This window comes from Bidens hawaiensis, unplaced genomic scaffold, assembly GCF_021521415.1.
Source record: "Bidens hawaiensis isolate Kalapana, Puna unplaced genomic scaffold, B.hawaiensis_p1.1 tig00419364_1, whole genome shotgun sequence".
Taxonomy (NCBI): domain Eukaryota; kingdom Viridiplantae; phylum Streptophyta; class Magnoliopsida; order Asterales; family Asteraceae; genus Bidens; species Bidens hawaiensis.
Genome location: NW_027504835.1, coordinates 631,599 through 653,475, shown reverse-complemented (window position 1 = coordinate 653,475; position 21,877 = coordinate 631,599). Strand labels below are relative to the sequence as shown.

At 36.5% G+C, this 21,877-nt stretch overlaps 1 protein-coding gene and 1 pseudogene across 1 annotated transcript; one reads left to right on the top strand and one right to left on the bottom strand.

The window, feature by feature from the left end:
* Window positions 1-3,472: 3,472 nt before the first annotated feature.
* Window positions 3,473-8,290, top strand: LOC143608325 (putative purine permease 10 pseudogene; annotated as a pseudogene).
* Window positions 8,291-20,430: 12,140 nt separating this feature from the next.
* Window positions 20,431-21,363, bottom strand: LOC143608324 (uncharacterized). Its single transcript, XM_077083384.1, has one exon. It carries the CDS (start codon window positions 21,361-21,363, stop codon window positions 20,431-20,433), a length of 933 nt encoding a protein of 310 aa, XP_076939499.1.
* Between the last annotated feature and the right edge of the window lie 514 nt (window positions 21,364-21,877).

Genomic DNA, 21,877 nt, shown 5'->3' with positions numbered 1-21,877 from the left:
TTATATGCATGTTTTCCATAAATTAATTACATGAGAAAACCATTTATAAACTTTGTGTAAATAACCAGAGAATATTGATTGTATATTTGTATGCATGTTTTCCACCTCGTAGTTTATAAAACAAAACTAGAAAAAAGGTCCATGTCCTCACCTTGTATTTTTGAAATGTTCTTAATTTCGAAAGACATGTTTTTACAGAAAATTTGGTCTAACATGCTTGGATGATTCAATACATTCCGGGCTTAGGTGAAAATGAAGACGAAGACGAGGGCAACAATGAAGACGAATACGAGGACGGTGATGAAGATGAAGACGAGGGTAACGATGAGGACAAAGATGAGTAGTTTTTTTTTTAATGTAATTTTATATATAAATAAAAGATTATTAGTTTAATTTTATCAAAAAAATTACAAAATGCAAAAAAAAAATAAAATAATTAAGTAATGATTGTTGGATAATTTCAACTACATTATTGTTTTACAAAAACTCTACAACGCTAACTGAAAACATTACTCAACGTAAAATACATTTGTTTACATAGTTTTGAGTTTTGACTATAGCAGTCTTAACTCTTAACGTAATAATGCTATAAAGAATTGATGACAACATAGGAAATAGCACCGTGATAAACACATATTTATTATCATATTTCTATGCTTCTCACATCCCTATGTCATTTCATTTCCCTATGTCGTTTCATTATTTATGAAGAAAGCTCAAGAAGGGAAACAAATACCGGTGGTGAGTTTTTAGTTTAAAAATTGTTGTTATCATTAATATAACTATTGGGATTCTCCTTGCGCTTTGCGGCAGGTATTTGTTCAATATCAGCTTAGTTTATTATGATACCAATATTGATTCGGTTTGAAACATAGATAAATAAACACGTTACACATGTATACGTAGAATTCGCGTCGATAATAAAACACGCAAATAATATAAATTATAGGGGCAAACATGTCTTTTTAAATAATACTTACATATTTGTTCCGTCAACTTTATTCAACAATATTTGAACAATAAGTGGTTTTTGACCCAGCGTTGTCGGGCGGTCAATTTAAATAGTCAACAATAGACGACAATTGGTAAAGCTACTGTGACTCAAACGCCACCAGGGTGGAATCCGACTGCTATAGATGATCGTACTGAAACGTATATTAAAGTAAGCATGTCCTAACTACATATTCGGAATTTAAGAAAACATAGTATTTTAAAATTTATAAGAGAAAATAATATATGCTAAAATTTAATTAAGAAAATAAAAAGGATATTAAATCAAACTTGAAAATTGGATGGATGTGGCTCAATGATAGAGTATTCACTTTATTAGTGAGAGGTAATCATCAATTTATATGAGAGATATGAGGGATGACCCTGACTTGCCAGGGTTCGAGTCTTGATCTCACCCGGTTTTACTGGCTCCTCGCTGTCGTGTTGTTTGGCGGGCGAGGGGTCGGGTTTTATCCGGGGAATCCCTCAATAGGTGGACCGCTAGGGCTCCGTCCGGACTCGTGGACGGCTCGGGCTACCTTTAGCCAATGGGGGCCGCGTACAGAGTACCTAGCGTTACAACTCTCGTTCTAAAAAAAATCAAACTTGAATGAAATTAATCTTGAAAAATGATTGTTTGCTATAGAGAGGTGTCTAACTTGAAAATTAGTTAATTAACATTGAAAAAGCTTTTGTACATACATGAAGAACTAATTGGTTTATTTGATGAATAGGGTTTATTATGAGATAACTAACATTTAGTTTTTAATATATATGTAATTACATATTTTTATTCTTATTTGAAACCAACTTCATTCATCATCTTGTTCATCTTCAAATTAGTTTAGTCACACTGTCATAGTTTTCATCATCTTCATCATTATCAATCGGTTTGGTTTTTTTCAGTTTTTTAAAAATGAAAAACCAAAACCGAAAATTCGATTTAAAAAAAAATAAAACAAAAAATTAATCGTCAGTTAATATTTCTATTGGTTTTTTTGACTAATTTAGGTTCGATCCCAATTAATTCGATTTTCTACTCACCTCTAGCATTACCAATGACCAACTCCACCTTTCCCCCGTTACGTGTTCAAAAGGGTCCCCTTTGATGAGGTGGAACTGGAAGGGCTACACTCTACATTCCACATCTCCCACCCTGGATTACTTTAATATGATATTTTAATTTCTATATACACACACACATTGATGATATATAGCATAAAATATCACTCGTATGAACACATAAGTTTCTTTCTGTCCATTCTCCAAATGAAGGATGCTCAAGAAGAGGCAACAATAACCCGTGGTACCTTTTTCTTTTTCTTACCAAGCATTCATGAAATTTTACTTTTACTTTTCACAATAAAAAGTTGCATTTGTCCTTGTAGAAATAATTATCCATGATCTTAGCTAACGTTATCCTGATTCCTTTTTAACTTACAAAAGGATATTGGCCGATCTTGACTATTTTTTTAAACGTAATTTTCTTCACAGTGAGACTCGAACCCAGAACTTTTTGGTGTTTTAAGAGTTTTTTTCTCCGTCAACGGATACCAACAATAATAGCATCATAACCAGATTATATATTTATTGATTTGAATTAAATCTTTAGGTAGTTCATGATTCTAAGCTACATTCCACTTTTTTTGGTCTTTTAAGTATTTTCGTATTTGTTAACAGTTGATTAGAAGCCTCATGTGACATTTTTCAACATTCTATTAGTTCTAAGAAGCCGATAGATGGTTAGCTTCATCTCTTTTTTTATTCTTTTGAACGGTTAATATCCTTTTTTTACTCTTAATTTTCTCATGTCTTAAGTGATATTAGAACCACAAGTGACAACTTCGACCTTTTTCTCTATAATTTGTATATGATTTGGATTTTGGATCTAACTTTATTGGGTATTGTTTAAACAAAACTTTTGATTGGATCTAATACAGTTTTTTTAATATATATATATATATATATATATATATATATTCAAGGGTTGATATCATTTAAGAACTCTAAAAAAATTAAGAACTTTTAAGAACCTTAACCAAACATTTTTTTAATTATTTTTATATATTAACATTATTTAAGAGTAGTTTTATCATATTTTATATAAAAAAAATTATTACATATATTAATCACAAGTTTACATATATGTAAAATTTATGTACTAACAAATTTAAACAAAACATGGATATGTATAAAAACAAATTTTCAAAATTGTAATTGTAGATATAGATATAAAAAATGATAAAACTAATCTCAAAGAACATTAACATACAAATTTTTTTATAAAAAACGTTAGTTTTCAAGGGTTCCTTCAAGTTTTTAAATAATTTTACAGTTCTGTAATGATACTCATCCATATATCCAATACCTATATATATACACACACATTTTTTTAAAAATTTTCAGACCTAAGTCGGTCAACTTCCCTGCCTCCTCATCCGAGCCGCCTTGGGGCTTGATGTATTATCATATGAAGATTCCTCACCTTCAATGCTATAATAACTACCAACTTATGCATAAAAACTTTACAACACGCAGCAATGGTTATATTATGAGTTTTAAGACATGGGTATAGTATAGTGATTTTATGTCTTTTATGTTTTTAACACAATATTTTTTAATGTATCTAGTAGAAAGGTCAGCTGAAATCGAAATTGGTGGAAGAGCACCCTCAAAGGTTCTACGCTACAAGTGGTGGATGCGGATAGCATTGTTCACCATCTTTGTACTTGCAGGCCAAGCAGTTGCAACAATGTTGGAAAAACTTTACTTTAACAAAGGTGGAAATAGTAAATGGATGGCAACTCTTGTTCAGACTGCTGGCTTCCCACTTATGTTTCCTTTATTATTGTTCTATTTACCCTCAACTAGAGGTGTACATTCAAACCGGTTCCTGGAACCGAACCGGTGGACCCGAACCGGTTCCTACCCGATTTTTGTAGGAACCGGACCCTATCTGATTCAACCCGATGATCCGTGACCGGTTCTTGCATTTCTGAGTGTGGGCGGGTAGGAACCGGAACCGAACCGGAACCGGTTCTGGAACCGAACCATCCGGAACCGGTTCCTAACCGGTTCCAGCCGTTGGATCGAATATAGCCGTTGGAAATCGTTTTTTTGGCCGTTTTTTGACCATTGGGGTCAAAAATAGCCGTTTTTTGGCTCCCCCAAGCACCCCACTACTAGTATAAATAGGTATTTGATGTCATGGGTTCATCACAACACTCAAAACGCAAACCCGAACGCAAAAAAATACAAAAAAACGCTATAACAACGTTTTGAGTTCTCTAATCTCTTGTTTTCTCTTCTTCTATATTCATATTTGTTGTTATGGCTACCTCACAATCATCGGTTGGTCAAGGTTCCAACGCCGAACCAAGTTTCGTTCGTATTGTACCTCATAATCGTAATCAAGAGATTTGGTGCAATTGGAATTTGGTTGAATTGAGTGACCATTCATTCAAGGCTCGGTGCAAGTTTTGTGGGATTTATTTAAACCCACTTTCGAATTCAAATTTGAAGAAACACATCGAAAAACCGTATTGCAAGGCGTTGAAAAAGAACGTCGATTCGCAACAAACGCAAATGGATAGTGAAGGCGGAATATTTACATACCAAATTGATCGAGTTCAAGATCGTATGGCGAAGTTTGTGATTCAAGAAGCTTTGCCGTTTAGCCACTTCGACAACCCTCGCTTAACCGCCATGATTCGAGATACGCTTCAACCACAATACACTCACGTAAGTCGTCATACTCTTAAACGTTATTGTTTAAAATTGTGGAAGAAGGCCAAAGAGGTACTAATTGCATATTTTGAAAATATAAATACGGGAATAAACTTAACTAGTGATGTTTGGTCGGCTCCACATGGTCTACCCGAATCTTATCTTTGTGTCACCGCTCATTGGGTAGACCCGTCATCGTGAGAAATGATGAAACGCACAATTGCTTTCGAACTCTTGAGTATCCACATACGGGAGATAATTTGTTTGAAATTTTAGATTATGTTATAAAAACTTATAAACTAGAAAATAAAATATTTTTAATGGCATTTGATAACGCGTCGAATAATACATCGGCGGTTGATAAATTAAAATTAAAATATAAGCCGATTTGCAATGGTGTATTATTTCACTCAAGGTGTGTTGCACATATCATTAATTTAATTGTGCAAGACGGACTTGCTTCGGATGAGGTTACATCGGTTATAAACGATTTTAAACTAATGATACATGAAGTTTTTAAGAAAAGTAAAAAAAGACAAATGGAATATAGAAAATTTTGTAAAGATACGGGAAGAAAAGCTTTGGGAGCTAATTGGGATGTACCTCATCGATGGAATTCCACTTGCATAATGTTTCAAAGTGCTTTGAAACAAAGAGAAACTTTACAAATGTTTCATTCTAGTCTTGCCGAGAATGATTTGGCAATCCCCTTTTCAAATGAGAAATGGGAAATTATCAATGACTTATCGACTTTTCTTGAAGTTTTTAAAACATCAACTACGAAACTATCGGGAACGTATTATCCGACAAGTCCCTTGGTTCTTTCGGAGTTATTTTTAATCGTTAACAATCTTAAAGATTTTGAAAATAAAAGTCCAATGTTTTCAAACATCATATTACCAATGAAGTTTAAATTAAAAAAATACTTTCTTGAATTGCCACTGGTTTTTACTTGCGCCGCCGCTTTAAACCCAATGTTAAATGTTACGGGGGTTGAATGTGTGATAGACGAAATTTTTTCAGCCTTAGATATGCATGAAGTTGACCCAAACTTTTCAACAGAGACAAAAAATGATTTTAACTTGAATTTTAAATTTATGTATGACTTTTATTTAAATAAATATGGGTCAAACATACACATGCCTATGCCGGGGGGGTCTTCATCAAGTTCAAGTGCTACTAGAGTACGAGATCCCATGATTAGCCTTATGAACACCGTTCGCAACGTAACGGCTAAAAAACAAAGGGATAACACCCCTTCAAGCGAACTAGGAAGGTATAGTGCAAATGATTACTCTACCGGTTTATCCGAAGAGGAATATGGCACTTTTGATGTTTTGGCTTGGTGGAAGGTAAAGGAAACCGAGTTTCCGATTCTTGCCACCATGGCCCGTGATTTACTAACCGTCCAAGCTTCTACGGTAGCTTCGGAATCCGCTTTTTCTCTTAGTGGCAGGGTAATATCGGTGAGAAGAACAAGACTAAATTCGGAGTCGGTGGAGATGTGCATTTGCTTAAAGGATCACTTGGACTCAATCGATCGTATTCAACACGTAACCACTCTCGAAGATGAAACACCACTTGATGTTCGAGTGCACGACGAACAAGAAGGCATTTCTACAAGTAATTCCGAGGAAGAAGTCGCCGCTCAATAATTACGACGAACAAGAAGGCTTTTCTAGAAATAATATGTCACAACTTTATATTTATAAGTTTAATGTTTTGTTAGTTTGTTTTTGAAGATTTTAAAACATGTCACAACTTTATATTTATTTTTATGTTAATTGTTTTTTTTATTTTTCATGTTATACAAATACGAATCGTAGTTTAGAATCCAAATCGCAAACGAAAAACGAAAAAAAAAAAAAAATTTACACTGTAACCGGTTGGAACCGGTTACGGTACAGGAACCGGTTTAGGAACCGGTAAGAACCGGTTAGATAGGTTAGGGGTCCGAGGGTGGGAGAACCGGTTCGAGCCTGGAACCGGTTTAATTGAGGGTTTTGAATATAGGAACCGGTTAGGAACCGGTTCCGGTTCCTAGTCCCAAACCGTTTTGAACATGTCTACCCTCAACAACATCCTCAAAACAACAAGAAAAAATTATTACCAAAAACATCCTCAAAAATCTTTTCATGCTCTATATGTTTCTTGGTGCATTCTTGGCTGTAGACTGCATGTTATACACTGTTGGATTGAATTTTCTACCTGCTTCGACGTACGCATTGATCTGCGCAAGCCAGCTCGCGTTCAACGCGTTCTTTTCGTACTTCTTAAATGGGCAGTTCACTCCATTCATTGCTAATTCGCTCGTTCTTCTTACTCTTTCGTCTACATTACTTGTGTTCCAGAGTGATTCTGAACATACCGCGAAAACCCCGAGAAGCAAGTACGTAATCGGGTTTATATGCACTGTTGCTGCTTCAGCAGGTATCTTAATTGCTTTAATATCACTCAACAAACCAAGTGTTCATGATTTAATTTAGTTTTATTCATAGTCCATTTTAACATTTTTAGGGTCAAATTGTGAGTCAAATTTTAATCATAACTAAAGACAAAGTTAATTATGTATGGGTTGGATCAAATACAAATGGCTTTATTGCGTGAAATGTACAAATAACTAGAGTAATTATGTTATTAATAGAGTAATTATTATTATTCTATCACTTTTGAACTAAAGTAATATTATTATTACAATATTTTATTTTTTTTACAACACAGTTATTCTACTTCAAAACTGTTATTACTCTAGTTATTTGTATGTTTAGTACGTTAATTTTATTTATACCACTAAAGACAAAGTTTGACTTTGTAGGGTATGGATTAATGCTTTCCTCAACTCAACTGGCCTTCCAAAAGATTCTTAAATCACAAAGCTACTAAGTCGTATTCGATTTGATCGTGTACCAAAACATGATTGCAAGTGTTGCAATTTTAGTGGGACTTTTCGCTAGCGGTGAATGGAAGAATATAAAAGGAGAAATGGAAGGTTACGAGTCTGGCAAAGTTTCATACATAATGAATCTAGTATGGACCACGGTGTCATGGCAAGTTGTCTCAATCGGTTGCATAGGTTTAATCTTTGAGGCTTCATCCTTGTTTTCAAATATCATTAGTACTTTAGGGGTCCCAATGGGGCCGGTTTTGGCGGTAATGTTTTTCCATGAAAGCATTGATTGAGTGAAGGTTATTTCAACGCTGTTGGCTGTATGGGGGTTTACCTCGTATATCTATCAGGAATATATCGATGTCTTGAAGGAAAAAGACACTGTAAATCAGCAGGTTGGCCTTACCGAAATATGAATTAGTAGACGTATGGTTCATCTTGCAATGACTTGGGTATTCATCTTTCCTAAAGACATCAAGGTTAACCTATACAAACTTAAAGCCATGCACCCTGAGCAACATGTATACCTAGTATTCTTAATTATGTCAAACGGGTAATGTGTTGTAATTAAGTTGTAAACAAGTTTGAGGGGTACTTTATGTTCACATGTTGTAATAAGATGTAAACGGGCTAAAGATTTTGTAAACAAGGGGACACGTTGAACTTGTAAATTATTCATTTGTTTATTATTTTAATAAGTACAAATAGACAGGCCGTCTAATTGGTTTTGATACAACCAAACTATGACCCCCTCTTGTCAAATTACACAATCTTAATCATAGTCCATGGATCGAGCTACGCTTCAGTACAGGAATGTGATACAGGATCGCAATTTGCTATGTCTTTAAAATTCGGCACGAAAAGGGTAGGCTCATTTCGGGCGCTCCGGTACGACGTACCAATTAAAAAATGTGATACCATATAATATGGTACGATGTACCAATTAAAAAATGTTTCTAATTAATAATAAACTAAATTAATGCAAACTCAACTCTTCTATTGAATTTATTAAATTTTTAACCATTAGATAAATAAATGGTAGAATTAACAAATTAAATTTTAGGTTTTTCTTTTTATTTCATAATCCAAATCCAGAATCCGTAATTACAGCGCCAAATTCATACTCCAAACTGGCGTTCACGGTTTCAACTGAAGTAGATCGTGGTTCGAATTGAACTGGTTAGCGATCCTAAAAGCATCTGGTACCACTGAATTGAAGATCCGGAACACCAATTGAAGCAATTGAATCACGATCCAAAGCGTACCCGGAGAATGTTCATACCGCGTTTGGGTACGCACGATCCAGATCGAAATTCGTGACATGTTGAGCAATTCCCGCGACTATGGTCTTAATTGACAAGGGCTAACGATGTTAGTAAAGTGAAAGAAAATTACAACGTTTTAAAATTATGAGAACGAAAATGGTTAAAAATAAGTTTATTTTGGACGAATATGGCAAAAGAAAGCAAAACACATAGACGAAAATGACAATTTACTCTATTTAATTAAATGGTTATTTTTGTTATTTCATACTTATTAAACATGCTAGAACTAACAGAGTTGGTGATTTGAATTGAAATGACCAACAAAAAAATGAAATCACGAGGATGGAAATGACTAATTTTTTTTGAATGAAAATGACAAAAAGAGAAAACCACAAGGACGGTAATGACAGTTCTCTCTAATATGAATCTACAGTAGAAACTCGATATATTAATACTAGATTATTTAATAAACTCTCTAAGATAATACTTTTTGCCGGTCCCGACTCGGGGATAGGGTGCTAAATTAATTATTTGCTAAAATTATAAGATAATACATCTTTGATAATTCTTTAGACCCCATATAAAATATAAATTAATAATTCCTTATATATAGCATATTACATGAATGATTTATGAAGGTTTCTTGAAAAATGACTTAATTGTCTTTTGTTTTTTGTTGAAATCAATTTCCCTTGAATCTCGTCTCTAATTTTCCTTAGCATTGTAAGAACTTCTGGTGTTGTTTTATCATAGCTCAACAAGAAATTGTTCAATGTGATTGCCACTTTAATTAAGTGGAAGCTTGAAAGGCGTTTGTAAACTAAGTATTGTACTATAAATTAATAAAATATTAATTAATATATAAATTAATAATTATTAATTTATCGATTAATTAATAACTCTTTTAATTAATAAATTTTGATGGTCCCAAGTGTATTATTTTATAGAGTTTCTACTGTAGCTGATAAAACACGATGTGTACCAGCGGTGCAGCGACACATTTTCAGCCAACATCGGTTAGATTTGGTAACGGCAATAAACACAAGCAAATATTAGTGTTTACACTCGTATAGCTTATGATAAAAAACATATGTAACTTGTAGTCGGTTGGTAAAACTCTCGCGGTTGCGAGTCGAGGCAAATTCAATTGGTATCAGGGTTACGACACCGTAACTAAGCCAATAAAAAAATTTGCCCAAAATACAACAAATGAACATATTAATAAAAAAACACAACATACACATTTCATCGGCTAACCAACGTAAATTCGGTTGGTATCAAATTACGACACTGAGACTAAACCAAAAAATAAATTTGTCAATGCCCAAATATAATAAATCGTAAACATATATCAGTAAGCTCAAAAAATATAAATAAACAAAACACAAAAACAATATTTCAAACAAAAAAAAATGTCATGGCACAACTACGGAACTGATGCGAATTTTACCGTATTGACATAAAATCGTAAACTTAATTTGCACCCTAAAAAGTTAACACAAAAGTTTTCAAACTTAAAAATAAATAGAATTTAAACAAACAGAAAACAACAATGATGTGGGAAAACATCAAAGTTTTGATATTAAATTATATATAATACTAACTTTATCCTTTATTTGGGGTTATTTTACATTATTCGTTTATAATATTCATATATTTTCTTTAAATTTTAAATTTGTTTATTTTAAGTAAGTTAATAATATCCATGATTCTGCCTAACCTGTACAAGCTCCAGACGGTTAGTGAACGATACTGGAAGGTGGGGCACAATTTTGGATGGGCTTGGGACTAGGTTAGAAACCTAACTACTCAGATGGAAATGTTAGAGTGGGAGAAGGTTTTTAATCATGGTTGCTGCTGATAGCGTTGATGGGTCGGACTCTTGGGGGTGGCTCGGGGATAAGTCTGGAGTCTTTTCGGTAAATTCGGTTAAAAAACTTGCAGAGAAGGACAGAGATTCAAGTAATAATTATATTATGAAATGGATCAAGTGGGTCCCGGATAAATGCAATATCCATGCTTGGAGGGCGGTGTTGAATCAAGTTCCAAATTGGGAGGCTTTAGACAGAAGGAAAATTCAAGGTGTGAGAAGATTATGTCCCTTTTGTGATATTGGGTTGGACACTATAGACCATTTAACAACTGGGTGCTAGGTAGCGTCCAGGGTCGGCTCAACAGTTTTGGAGACCTAAAGCTTAATAAATTTTTAGGGCCTTTTTCAAAATGATTTGATATAAACCATCCTCCTTCACCCGGGTTTGGGACCGGCAATAATAAACTAAAAAGCTTATAGTTGGCGGAGTTAAATTTTTTTTTTGGTGTTATTATTGTTATTATTATTATTATTATTATTATTATTAATTTTGTGTATAAACAAACTTACACAAAACTTACTTTTCTTGCTTTACTTGATGCAAATTGTTTAATCAAATATTGATATTCAAGTTCTTCAAAAAAATCTCTCAATTGACAAAATAGCTAAACCATTTAATCTTTCTTGCGACATCGTAGATCTTAAGTAATTCTTAATTTTTTTTAACTTCGAAAAGCTACGTTCGGCTGAAGCAACAGTTACGGGAATAGTTAACATAATTCTATAGGCAACATATGCATTTGGAAAAGAATTAAAAGTTTTAATATAACTTAATATATTAATAGGTGTGTCAGATTCTACATGTATAATATATCTTAACATTTTTAGTTCTTGAAATAAATCTAAACCATCAATATCTAACTTCTCATCATGTTTCAATAAATTTTCAAGAGAAATACACTTATTTTTTAAAACTTCTTCATTGATGGATTTTAACTTTTCTATAGTAAACATAAAACCGAAAATATTTTCAAATTCTTTAAATTGATCAAATCTACTTTTAAGAGAACTAATAGCATGATCTACAATGTACAAGAAGTAATCAGTTTTAAAACGTTCAATAGGAGTTTTCACAATTTCATTGTCAACATTTTCATCATATTTTTTATTTCTATGAATGATACGTTTCTCACGAAAAATAGGTTCAATACCAATATCTATAGCAATTTCCTTAGCTGCAATCATAGCATTTTCAAACCCTTCATCTCTATATTTTTCAAAATACAAAATAAGCCTATCTAGTTGTTTAATAGCAACATCAACACACGTGTCTTTTGTTTGTAAGTTTTTACTAACTAAATTAATTGCATGCAAAACATCATACCAAATAACCATCCCTAATAAAAATTCAAAACTTTCAAACTCATTAGTTGCTAAAGATCTAGCATCTCTTTTGGTTTTAGGATCACTAGCTTCTTCATATAATTTCAATATTGCATCTTTTAATTGTGGAGCTTGAAACCTAATAGCTTTAACACTTTCTAATCGACTTTCCCAACGTGTTTGTGATGATGATTTAAGAGTCAAATTTGGTATTTTATCTTGTAAAACTTTCCATCTTTTAGGGGATGATGCAAACATAGAATAAATACTTTGTATTGAACCAAAAAAATCTATAGCATGGTCACATGAATAATCCATATTAGAAATTACTAAATTCAAACTATGACAACCACACGGTGTATAAAATGCTCTAGGATTAATATCTAACAAGCGTTTTTGCACTCCTTGATGTTTTCCTATCATATTTGAGCCATTATCATAACCTTGCCCTCTAATGTCATTTACATCAAGTCCCATTTTATTAATTTTTTCAATAAAAGCATCAAATAAACCTTTACCGGTTGTATCATCTACAATTAGAAATTCTAGAAAGTATTCTTTAACTTGTACCGGAGTTGACAAAATATCTACACATCTTAAAATAACAGACATTTGTTCTTTATGACTTGTGTCGGGAGTACAATCAAGAATAACTGAAAAATATTTAGACTCTTTAACCGTTTTAACTATTTTAGTTTTGATTTCATTTGATAATAAATCAATTAGTTCGTTTTGCATATTGTGTCCAAGATAATGATTATGAATTTCTTTATTAGTTATGTGTCGTAAATGTTCTTGCATTATCGAATCAAATTCCGCGATAATCTCAATTATACTTAAGAAGTTACCATTGTTTTCTTCATAAAGTTTTTCATTTTTCCCACGAAATGCGATATTATTTTTACCAAAACCCTTTACAATGGCGATAATTCTTACTAGCACATTTTGCCAATGTTCCTTTTCTTTATTTATTTGATATTGAGTTTGTTTATCGATTGTTTTATTTTTCGCCAACCTTATCTCTAGATCCATCCATGTTCTCATATTCATAATATGCACATTAGTTGTTTCATGTTCTTTTAGTTTGGTACTAATATTTCTCCAATCATTACTACCTTCATTTGCTAATTTGCTTGTACATTGATTCACGTTAAATAGCTTACAACAAAAACAAAATGCTCTATCCAATTCCACGGAATAAATCAACCATTTTCTTTCAAATTTTTCTCCATTTGGTAACTTTTGCATATAAAGAGACGTATTAAAGGCTCTTGAATGTTCGTCTTTTAGAAATTTATAATCATAAATTTTAACAGAGCCTTTTCAATAAGTAGATCTCTTAAATTGGTACTAATATTATTCCATTGACTCGAATCGACAATATTTGGGGACTCTTTAACTTTACTTTCATTTGTAGTTTCACTTTCATCAAGGTTCATAGGTTCATCCGAATTCGTTTGCTCATCCAAATTTGTAGGTTCGTTAACGTTAGTAGTTTTATCAATGTTTATAGGTTCATCAACGTTTTTAGGTTCATTAACGCTTGTAGGTGTTACAAATTTTAGTAGTGATCCTTTTATTGATTCTGTTAAAGCATCTCGTTTAATTTTTTTTTGTCTTTTTGAATTACCAGATTCATACTTTCGAATTCGATTTGACATTGTTAAAATGATTAATCCTAAATCAACTATCAATCAAATAAAGAATATAATACAACTACTTATTACCTAAATCTAAAATATAATTCAATCCACAAAACAATTAAAGCAATCAATATGAACAGAGGGCTAATTACTAAGTTACTAACCTGGACTGGTAGGTTGGTAATCGATTGAACTTTGAAGAACAGCCAGCAATTGAATTGTGACCAAATACTTGAATAGAAAAAGCGATATGAAGCAGCGAGCAATCGAATTGAAGAACGTCCAACGATTGCAGCGAGATGAAGTAGCGAGCAACAGTGATTGAAGAACCATAATATATTGAATTTGATTGGAACGTTAGATGTTGGAAAGATGCAATCCGTCTGTTCGGTTTCTGAATTAAAGAAGTCGGTCACGCTCTCTCTTATTTGCTTAACCCTAGGTAAAATATTAATATCATTAATTATTTAATGAAGATGCAGCAGACATGCGTTCAACGTTCCAAACAAATATACATATACATAATTAATTTTTTTTGAAAAAATGGGGGCCTAGGAGAAGTGGAGGCCTCAAGCTTGGGCTCCACAAACTAACCAGCCGACCCCGGTAGCGTCGACTGTGTGGGATCACCAGAAAAGGGGAAGGAGACATTCCACGGGATCGTGATAGTTGCTTGCTGGAGTATTTGGAAAGCGCGAAATGAATGAATTTTTGAAAAGAAAGACATCAAGATCGAGTCGATAATTGGGGAGATCAAATCTCTAGGTTACCTATGGTATAAAAGTAGATCTAAAAAAGATAAAATTGATTGGTTAAATTGGTGTAAATTTTCTCTTTTGTAGTCGTGCTTTAGTGGGTTCGTGGCTGTCCTCCGGCTTGTGGAGGGTGTTGGCCCGACGCCGGTTGTTTTATAAAAGTTATCTTTTCGAAAAAAAGTAAGTTAATAATATACTTAAGATTTGATTATGAAAGGGTTTCACAAATAAATGATATGTCATAAGCCGGTTTAAAAGCTATATGGGTTTGGTGAGAGCCATGACCCGCTTATTTTTTTATTATAAAATTGCTTCTTAATTAAAAATAATATTTTAAAAAAATCGAATATCAATTTTTAATATATCTCTATATTATAGGATTTTTATATCAATATTTGATGAAATTAAATTTAATGAGATATTATAATCTGTTTAAAAGTTATTTGGGTTCGGATCAAATACATGAGAAACATTTATTTACAAATAAAACAATCTGGTGACTTGAAAGAATGTAATGAGTAACCAGAATGCTTTTTAAAGGTTTATGTTTTATATATTTAAGATAAAGATAGGAGATTACTTTTATGTAGTTGGGTCTTTTTTTTTACACATGATGGAGTTTGAAGAAACACGGATCTACTCCCCACTAATGGGTCCTAGATCCGATGAGTCCACAAGGGAATGAATACAATTCCCAAAGTCCAGTGACGTGAATCCTGCAAAACTGAACACCGTGAGCTCGTTACGGGAAGGACAAGGTGGGGGGTCTTCCCGTAACCACCCTCCGGCGTGAGAATAAGTACCGTTCTAACAAGGAGATAAAGTACTTAAGTAAATTGAGAGAGTACAGTGATGGTGAATGAATACCTCATGATGATTGAGAGGGTATTTATAGCCGAAGAGTGTAGGGAAGTGATTGGGCCAGCTGTCCCTTTAGAAGATGCTCTCGTAACCGTCTGGACACACGTCCCCATATGATAGGTTCAGGCTGTATGTTGCATGTGCATGTATAACAACCTGGACACGTGTCTCTCTATCATTGGTTAACAGAGCAATATTGGCCATGTGCACGGTTATAACAACCTTGTCAGGTGTTACTGGTTGATTGGCCGAAGGGTCACGTATTGCCCAAGAAAGCATCTTGGCAAGTCTTCTAGAAGGCAATTGGTTATTGACAGCTGTCCCGGAGCATTACCTCATGGTTATTTACGCGGAAGGATATTCCTTATTGCGGATGACTTTTGAGGATGCTGTGATGCTTTCGCATGTGCTATGAGGGTGTTTCTTCCTCAAAGGTTATGCGGATGGTTTAAATGCCCCGCGGGTGCCTTATGAGGGACTTCTGATTGAATCGCGGGTATTCCTTAAGGGTATTTGGGTCTTTTTGGTACCCTACCTCTATAAGTCCCCCCAATCCAGTGTTTCTTCCTTGTGAAGTCTTTATGCGGGTGAAATTCTAGACTTAATGTATTTTGGGGGTTTTTAAATTTTGAAGTTAGGTAGAAAATATCTTCTTGCTGGTATAGATAATCATGAAAAGGGACAAGTTGACCACTCGCAGGCGCGTGGACAGATGATGGGACTTTTACGCCGACTGCCACTGTACCCGACTGCGCTGCTTTTCTCTTTTTCGAATTTCCCCCGTGACGTGGCAATTTGTGATTAGGCAACGAATTTCTCTCTCCACTGTTCATATCCCATCGCATTAATTGCGATGGGTATAAAAGGAAGAGAAATCTACTTATTGAAGTTTTATCAACTTCATTCTCTACTTCTTTACTTTCCTTTCTGATAGTGATTTGAATTTTCTCATACATCCTTCTGCCAAATTCTTTTGCAATGTCGAACATTCAAACCGAAGTTGATGATATAGAGATCTCATGGGACTATTTAGAATACGAGAGATTGCTGGAGACGTATGGCATTCCACCGGAGTGGGAGCCGGAATTTCCCTCACCGGGTTCTATAGCCAGTTTATCTCCACTTGGTAAAATGGCTGTTTATGCCGATTATTTTACCTGTGGGAATTTTCGTCTTCCATTGACGAAATTCTTTGTGAATGTATTAACCGCCTACGGGATTCATTTTTCCCAACTACATCCACGTACTGTAATGCGAATTCGACATTACGAATTCGTATGTATAGCACGTGACCTAGTGCCACATGTTGATCGATTTCCGGTTTTCTACCGTCTTGCTATCCGCGATGGTTGGTATTCCTGCCAAGGGTTTTCCGACCGAAGTATTGGATACGAGGTTGAGAAAGTGCCCTCCGACTGGCGCTGTAAATTCTTTTGGATTTCTGAGGACGTGGTACCTGTTGCCATGGTCCGTCGTCCAGTTAATTCTCGCCTTCCGGATGTTGTTACAGCTGCCCATGAAGGACGTGATTGGTTCCGCACTTTAATGGCAGAACCAACACCGATGCGGGCACTATCAGAGGAAGCCCTGGTGTGGGCAGGCATGAGCCGTTTATGGGCCTCAGAATTTATGGAGCCCATTTTTATTGACTTGTATGAACGTAAGTTACCCTTACTGTTTTTCTTCTCTTTTGAGGTATTTTATGATTAAATTCTTTATCTTTTCCGGTCGAGGTTCTATGTTCAATGCCCTTTTTGAGTATAGAGGTTGTGTCCGACATAGCATCCGGGACGCCGGGGACATGCCTATTCTCGAGAAAACTAAGTCCCGTTTCCTTTTTCCAAAGAAGGTGCGGGCTGAGCCTATTGTCTCGGACGCCACCTTTGAGACAGGTGCATATGTTCTAAACCCTCATCCGATTATTGCTATTACTTCTGACGGGACGATCGCCACTTTATTATCGAGTGATGATGACGGCGATGGTTCTGACTTCTCCATCTCTCAAGAGGAGAGGGGATCTGATGACGATACACCTGAATCTTCTTCTGTCTCCCACTTATTGGCAGAATTAGAGAAGAAGAGCGCTTTTTTGGCTTTTCAAGCAGGTCAAGCGGGCACCAAGACTGCAGATGCTGAGGCAGGTCCTTCTAAAAAGAAACGAAAAACCCATCGTTCTAAGAAGCCAAGGTACAGTCTTGCCGATCGCATTGACACGGTAGAAGGTATGTATTGCTTTTGAAATATTTTGCCATTTTGGACTGTTTAGCTGAGTGTAACTTTTGTGCAGATCCATCGATCTTACCGGAAGATATGTCCGAGAGGTTGCCTGCTCCGACTCCTCAAATGGAAAGGCAACCTTCTCCTCTTCCGAAAAAAGAGGTAGAGATCCACCTTCTACTCCGCCAAGTAATATTAATACGGAAGATCAACCGACCTCTCCCCCAATTGAGACTACTATAGAAGAGAGGATGTCGACTCCTCCAGTTGACACTTCGGCGGAAGATCCTAACAACCAGTCTGGGAATGATAATCGTTTTGACTATCTTTTCCAGGCTGGGGGTGGTACGGATTTTCAGAGTGGCGCGGGAAGGTGGGGGAGGCTCGTCGAGCCGTTGAGGCTGCAAAGAAGGAAGCTGAGGAGCACCGCGTCGCGGCCCATACTGCTAAGTGGAAGCAGGTCGACGCGGAGAATGCCCTCAAGAGTGAGCAGGATCGTAACGCTGCAGCTGCTCGCCGATGGAAGGAAGCTTGCGAGAAGCAAAATTCCCTTCTTGAGGCTGCTCGGGCCAAGGCTCAACAAGAAAGGGATGATTTGGTCCGGGCACAAGGAGCAAACTCAGCCCTGGAAAATCAAGTGTCTCTCCAAGGCACTCGAATTCAGGAGCTTGAGGCTGAGCTGAAGTTGCAGAGAGAGCAAAATGATCTTAAAGACAAAAGTGCCCTTGAGGTACAAACTGCTTATGACTCCTTCTTGCAAGCTCATGAGAAAATGGCAGCGGAATCCCAGGCGTTTCAAGTGCGAGCCGAGCGTGCGGAACATGACCGTCAGTGGTTCCTCACCCGAGGGGTTGATGCTGTAAGTTTTTCCTCTTTGAATGTTCATTGCTTACTTCTTATTTTTGATATTGAAGACTTTGTATTTTTATCCTGACAGGTCGTCCGCCATATCAAGGGAAGCAAGGAGCTTACTGACAGCTTTGCTAAAGTAATGACTGCTTCTTCTTCCCTTGGACGTGTGATAGGATTTCATGAAGGGATGAACTATGCTCAAAGTAACCGCTCTTTCAAAGATCATCCTCTTCATGGCCTTGATGTCAAACAGGAGAGAAGAATACGGGTCGAGGAACACGATGGTCTGCGCTTCCCGCTCCAGGACATGCTTCCGGAATTTGCTTCCGCTAATGACGGTGTGCAATAGTTAAAGGTCTACTTGGACGAGGAGTCTGAGGATGACTCTTCGGAGGACACGTCATTGAAGGATCCGGAAGACAAAACTACCTTGAACCCTTAGAATAAATCTAGATGTTGTAACTTGTAATTTTTCTTTCTGTATTTGTAATATTTCCTTTTGAATATTTAATGAGAAAGAACTTTTCATCTTTTGTAAGTGTCCAACTGTTTTAAAGAAAATATCTTTAGAAGATATTTTTGAATTTTGAAAGTCGGATAGCTTGTATGACGTGGCGGGGAGAGAAATTTCTGGGAGCAACTGACAAGACGTGTATGACGTATTTGACAGCCTGTCTACAGTTTTTTGAGTTTCCCGCCTGACGTGTCAATCATCGGGCGGTCCGCGGTTTCTCTCTCCTCTGGCACACCATTAGTCGCATTAATTGCGATGAGTATAAATATACCGCCTGAGATTCCATACAACTCTTATTGCTTTCCAACTCTTCTTCTTTCAAATCTTCAAAGCATAAGAGCTTTTCTGCGATTTCCTCCTTCTCCTTCCCAACCAAGTTTTACTTGTTTTCTTAGATGGCTGGAGACAAGAAGGGTACTCCTACTATTACCGATGTCACTGTGGCCCTTAAGAGAAAAGACTATGACGACGTTGTAAACGTTTATGGCTTAGCACCAGAGTGGGAACCGGAACGTCCGGCTAGTGGTTCCGTTGCCATTAGTCCTCCTCTGAAGAAAATGGCTGTATACGTAGACCACTTTACAACGGGGAATTTCCGGATTCCAGTGACGAAGTTTGTACAATCAATCTTGACGACTTATGGAGTTCATCTCTCACATATCCATCCCTTTGGGATGCTGAGGATTCGACATTTCGAATTCTGCTGCCAAACTCGCAATCTTGAACCCTCCACTGGCATGTTTGCCATTTTCTATAAAATGACCTTCCGTGATGGGTGGTACAATTTTGCATCCATAGAAAAGAGGGTTATAGGTATGGAATGGATCCGTAGCCTCCATGGTTGGAAACCAAAATTTTTTTGGATCTGAGAGGATGTTATTCCTTTCGCGATGACCAAGCGCAAGGTGGAGGAGGCCATGCCGGTGGTTGTGGCCGCTGCTCAATAGGGTCAAGCATGGTTTACGACTCTGACCTCTACACCGACTCCTATGCGCCCCATTCATGAGGGGGCGATGGTGAGTGCGAGGATGAGCCGACTATGGCCGTTTCCTACCTTGGAACCTTACTACGAGAAAACAGACAAGAGTAAGTTTTAGAGAGTATTCCTTCTGTTGTTTTAATACTTCTCGGATATCTGACTGTTATCATTATTTGTGCATGTAAGGGTTCCGCCTTTAGCACCTTGTTGGATCACGAGGGGGGATGATGGTGCGCCACCTAATGATGAAAGGGACGCTCCCTTTCTTGAGCGCACCTGCCCAAATTTTGTTTTTTCCACCGCTTTTCGCCCGGAACCCATAGTTTCCGAGGTGATGTATGCCAAAGGTGAGGCATACGTTAACGATTGCGTTCAAAAAGGTGAGGGCATTCTAAAACCCCTACCTGTGACTGCTGTTACTTCTAGCGGGGTGATCGTACTCTTTTCCTCCAGCGAAGAGTCGTCACTTTTTGAAGGAAATTTTCCGGCTGATGCTAACAAAGTTGTGGACTCAACTGCAGGTCTCACCCGGCAGAGAGTCACTACTAGCCAAGCGGCGGGTCAAGGTGATGTTGGCCCTGGCAGTCCTTTGCAGGAGGTTTACCAGTCCCTGCTCGTACGCCTTTAACCAAATGTTTGAGTTTACCATTTTTAACAGCCGCTTCAATTTCATTTCTGAGAGCCACACACTCATTCGTGTTGTGTCCAACATCATTATGATATGAGCAATGTTTTTTGGTATCAAGGAATGACTTCCTTGGTATTGGTTGAAGCTTCCAGAAAGTTAGATTCTTAGTGGTGAGAATTTTCGAGGGAGTTTTCGATAACTGGGTCCAACTGTTGGGAGAACGAGTTGAAAAATTACGTTTACCTTTGTTGCCGATTAAAGACCTTGCAACAAAAGGTTTAGATGTTTCCGCACTTGGCTGAAGTCTTGACCATATTGGTCCCTTAGCTTGCCTGTTCGGTCTCGGAGTTTGAAACTCGACCCTCGGTGATTGCTTTTGACTACTGGAACTCAGAGTTTTTTCGGTTCTTGCATATAGCTTGGCAGCCTTCATGATTTCATCCCATGATTCGGGCATTCCGTCCCTCCCCGTGAGTGTGCAAATCAAATCATCACAATGGTCATTTTTACAGAATGCTCCCCTTAGCATATCTTCGCTTACCCCTCCGATGTTAAGGCTCTCGTTAGTAAAACGAGTGATGAAGTCCTCAATGGACTCATTATTTCTCCTTGTAACATCTAGTATTTCTGAAGGGTCGCGGGTATGTTTCTTTTGTTGACTAAAATGCTGGGAAAATTTTGCTATGAAATCTTTCCAACTTTTGATTTGTCCGGCAGGCAATTTTTCAAACCACTCTCTCGCAACTCCCGTGAATGTAAGTGCGAACATATGGCACCAGTACGGAAGAGTCCAACCGCTGACTCCCCCGACTGCCACAAATCTCAGCAAATGATCGCTAGGGTCTGTCATTCCATTATATGTTCCAACAGATGTTGGAATCTTCACATTTACTGGAAATGAAGCTTGTGCGATACTTGGAATAAATTTCGACTTTTCTGCAAAAGACTCCGGACGGTATGGTTTCGAAAAATCATGCTCAGCATTGCCGTGATATTCCGCTTGGCAGACAACTGGTCGCGGTTAGCTAGTCCCCCCGTAAGAAGGAAGACAGCTGTCACACCCTAACATACGGCGGAAATGCAGGGGCGTGAACTGATTGTCACAGCTCACAAGGTTACTATCATGAAATTATAAAGCGACAATATCTAATTAATTTATTTATTATCAAACAACATTCATATACAACACAAATAAAGAAAATTAAAAATACAAAACCAACTATTCTGGTATATGGTTTATCCTAAAGTCATCTCTATGTGAGCTTCAGTTCGATAAGCAATCCAAATCTATAACCTGCAAATGCGTTCAAAATATATGTTTGTCAACAACACATGTTGAGTGAGTAGATCATCAGTTTTGACAC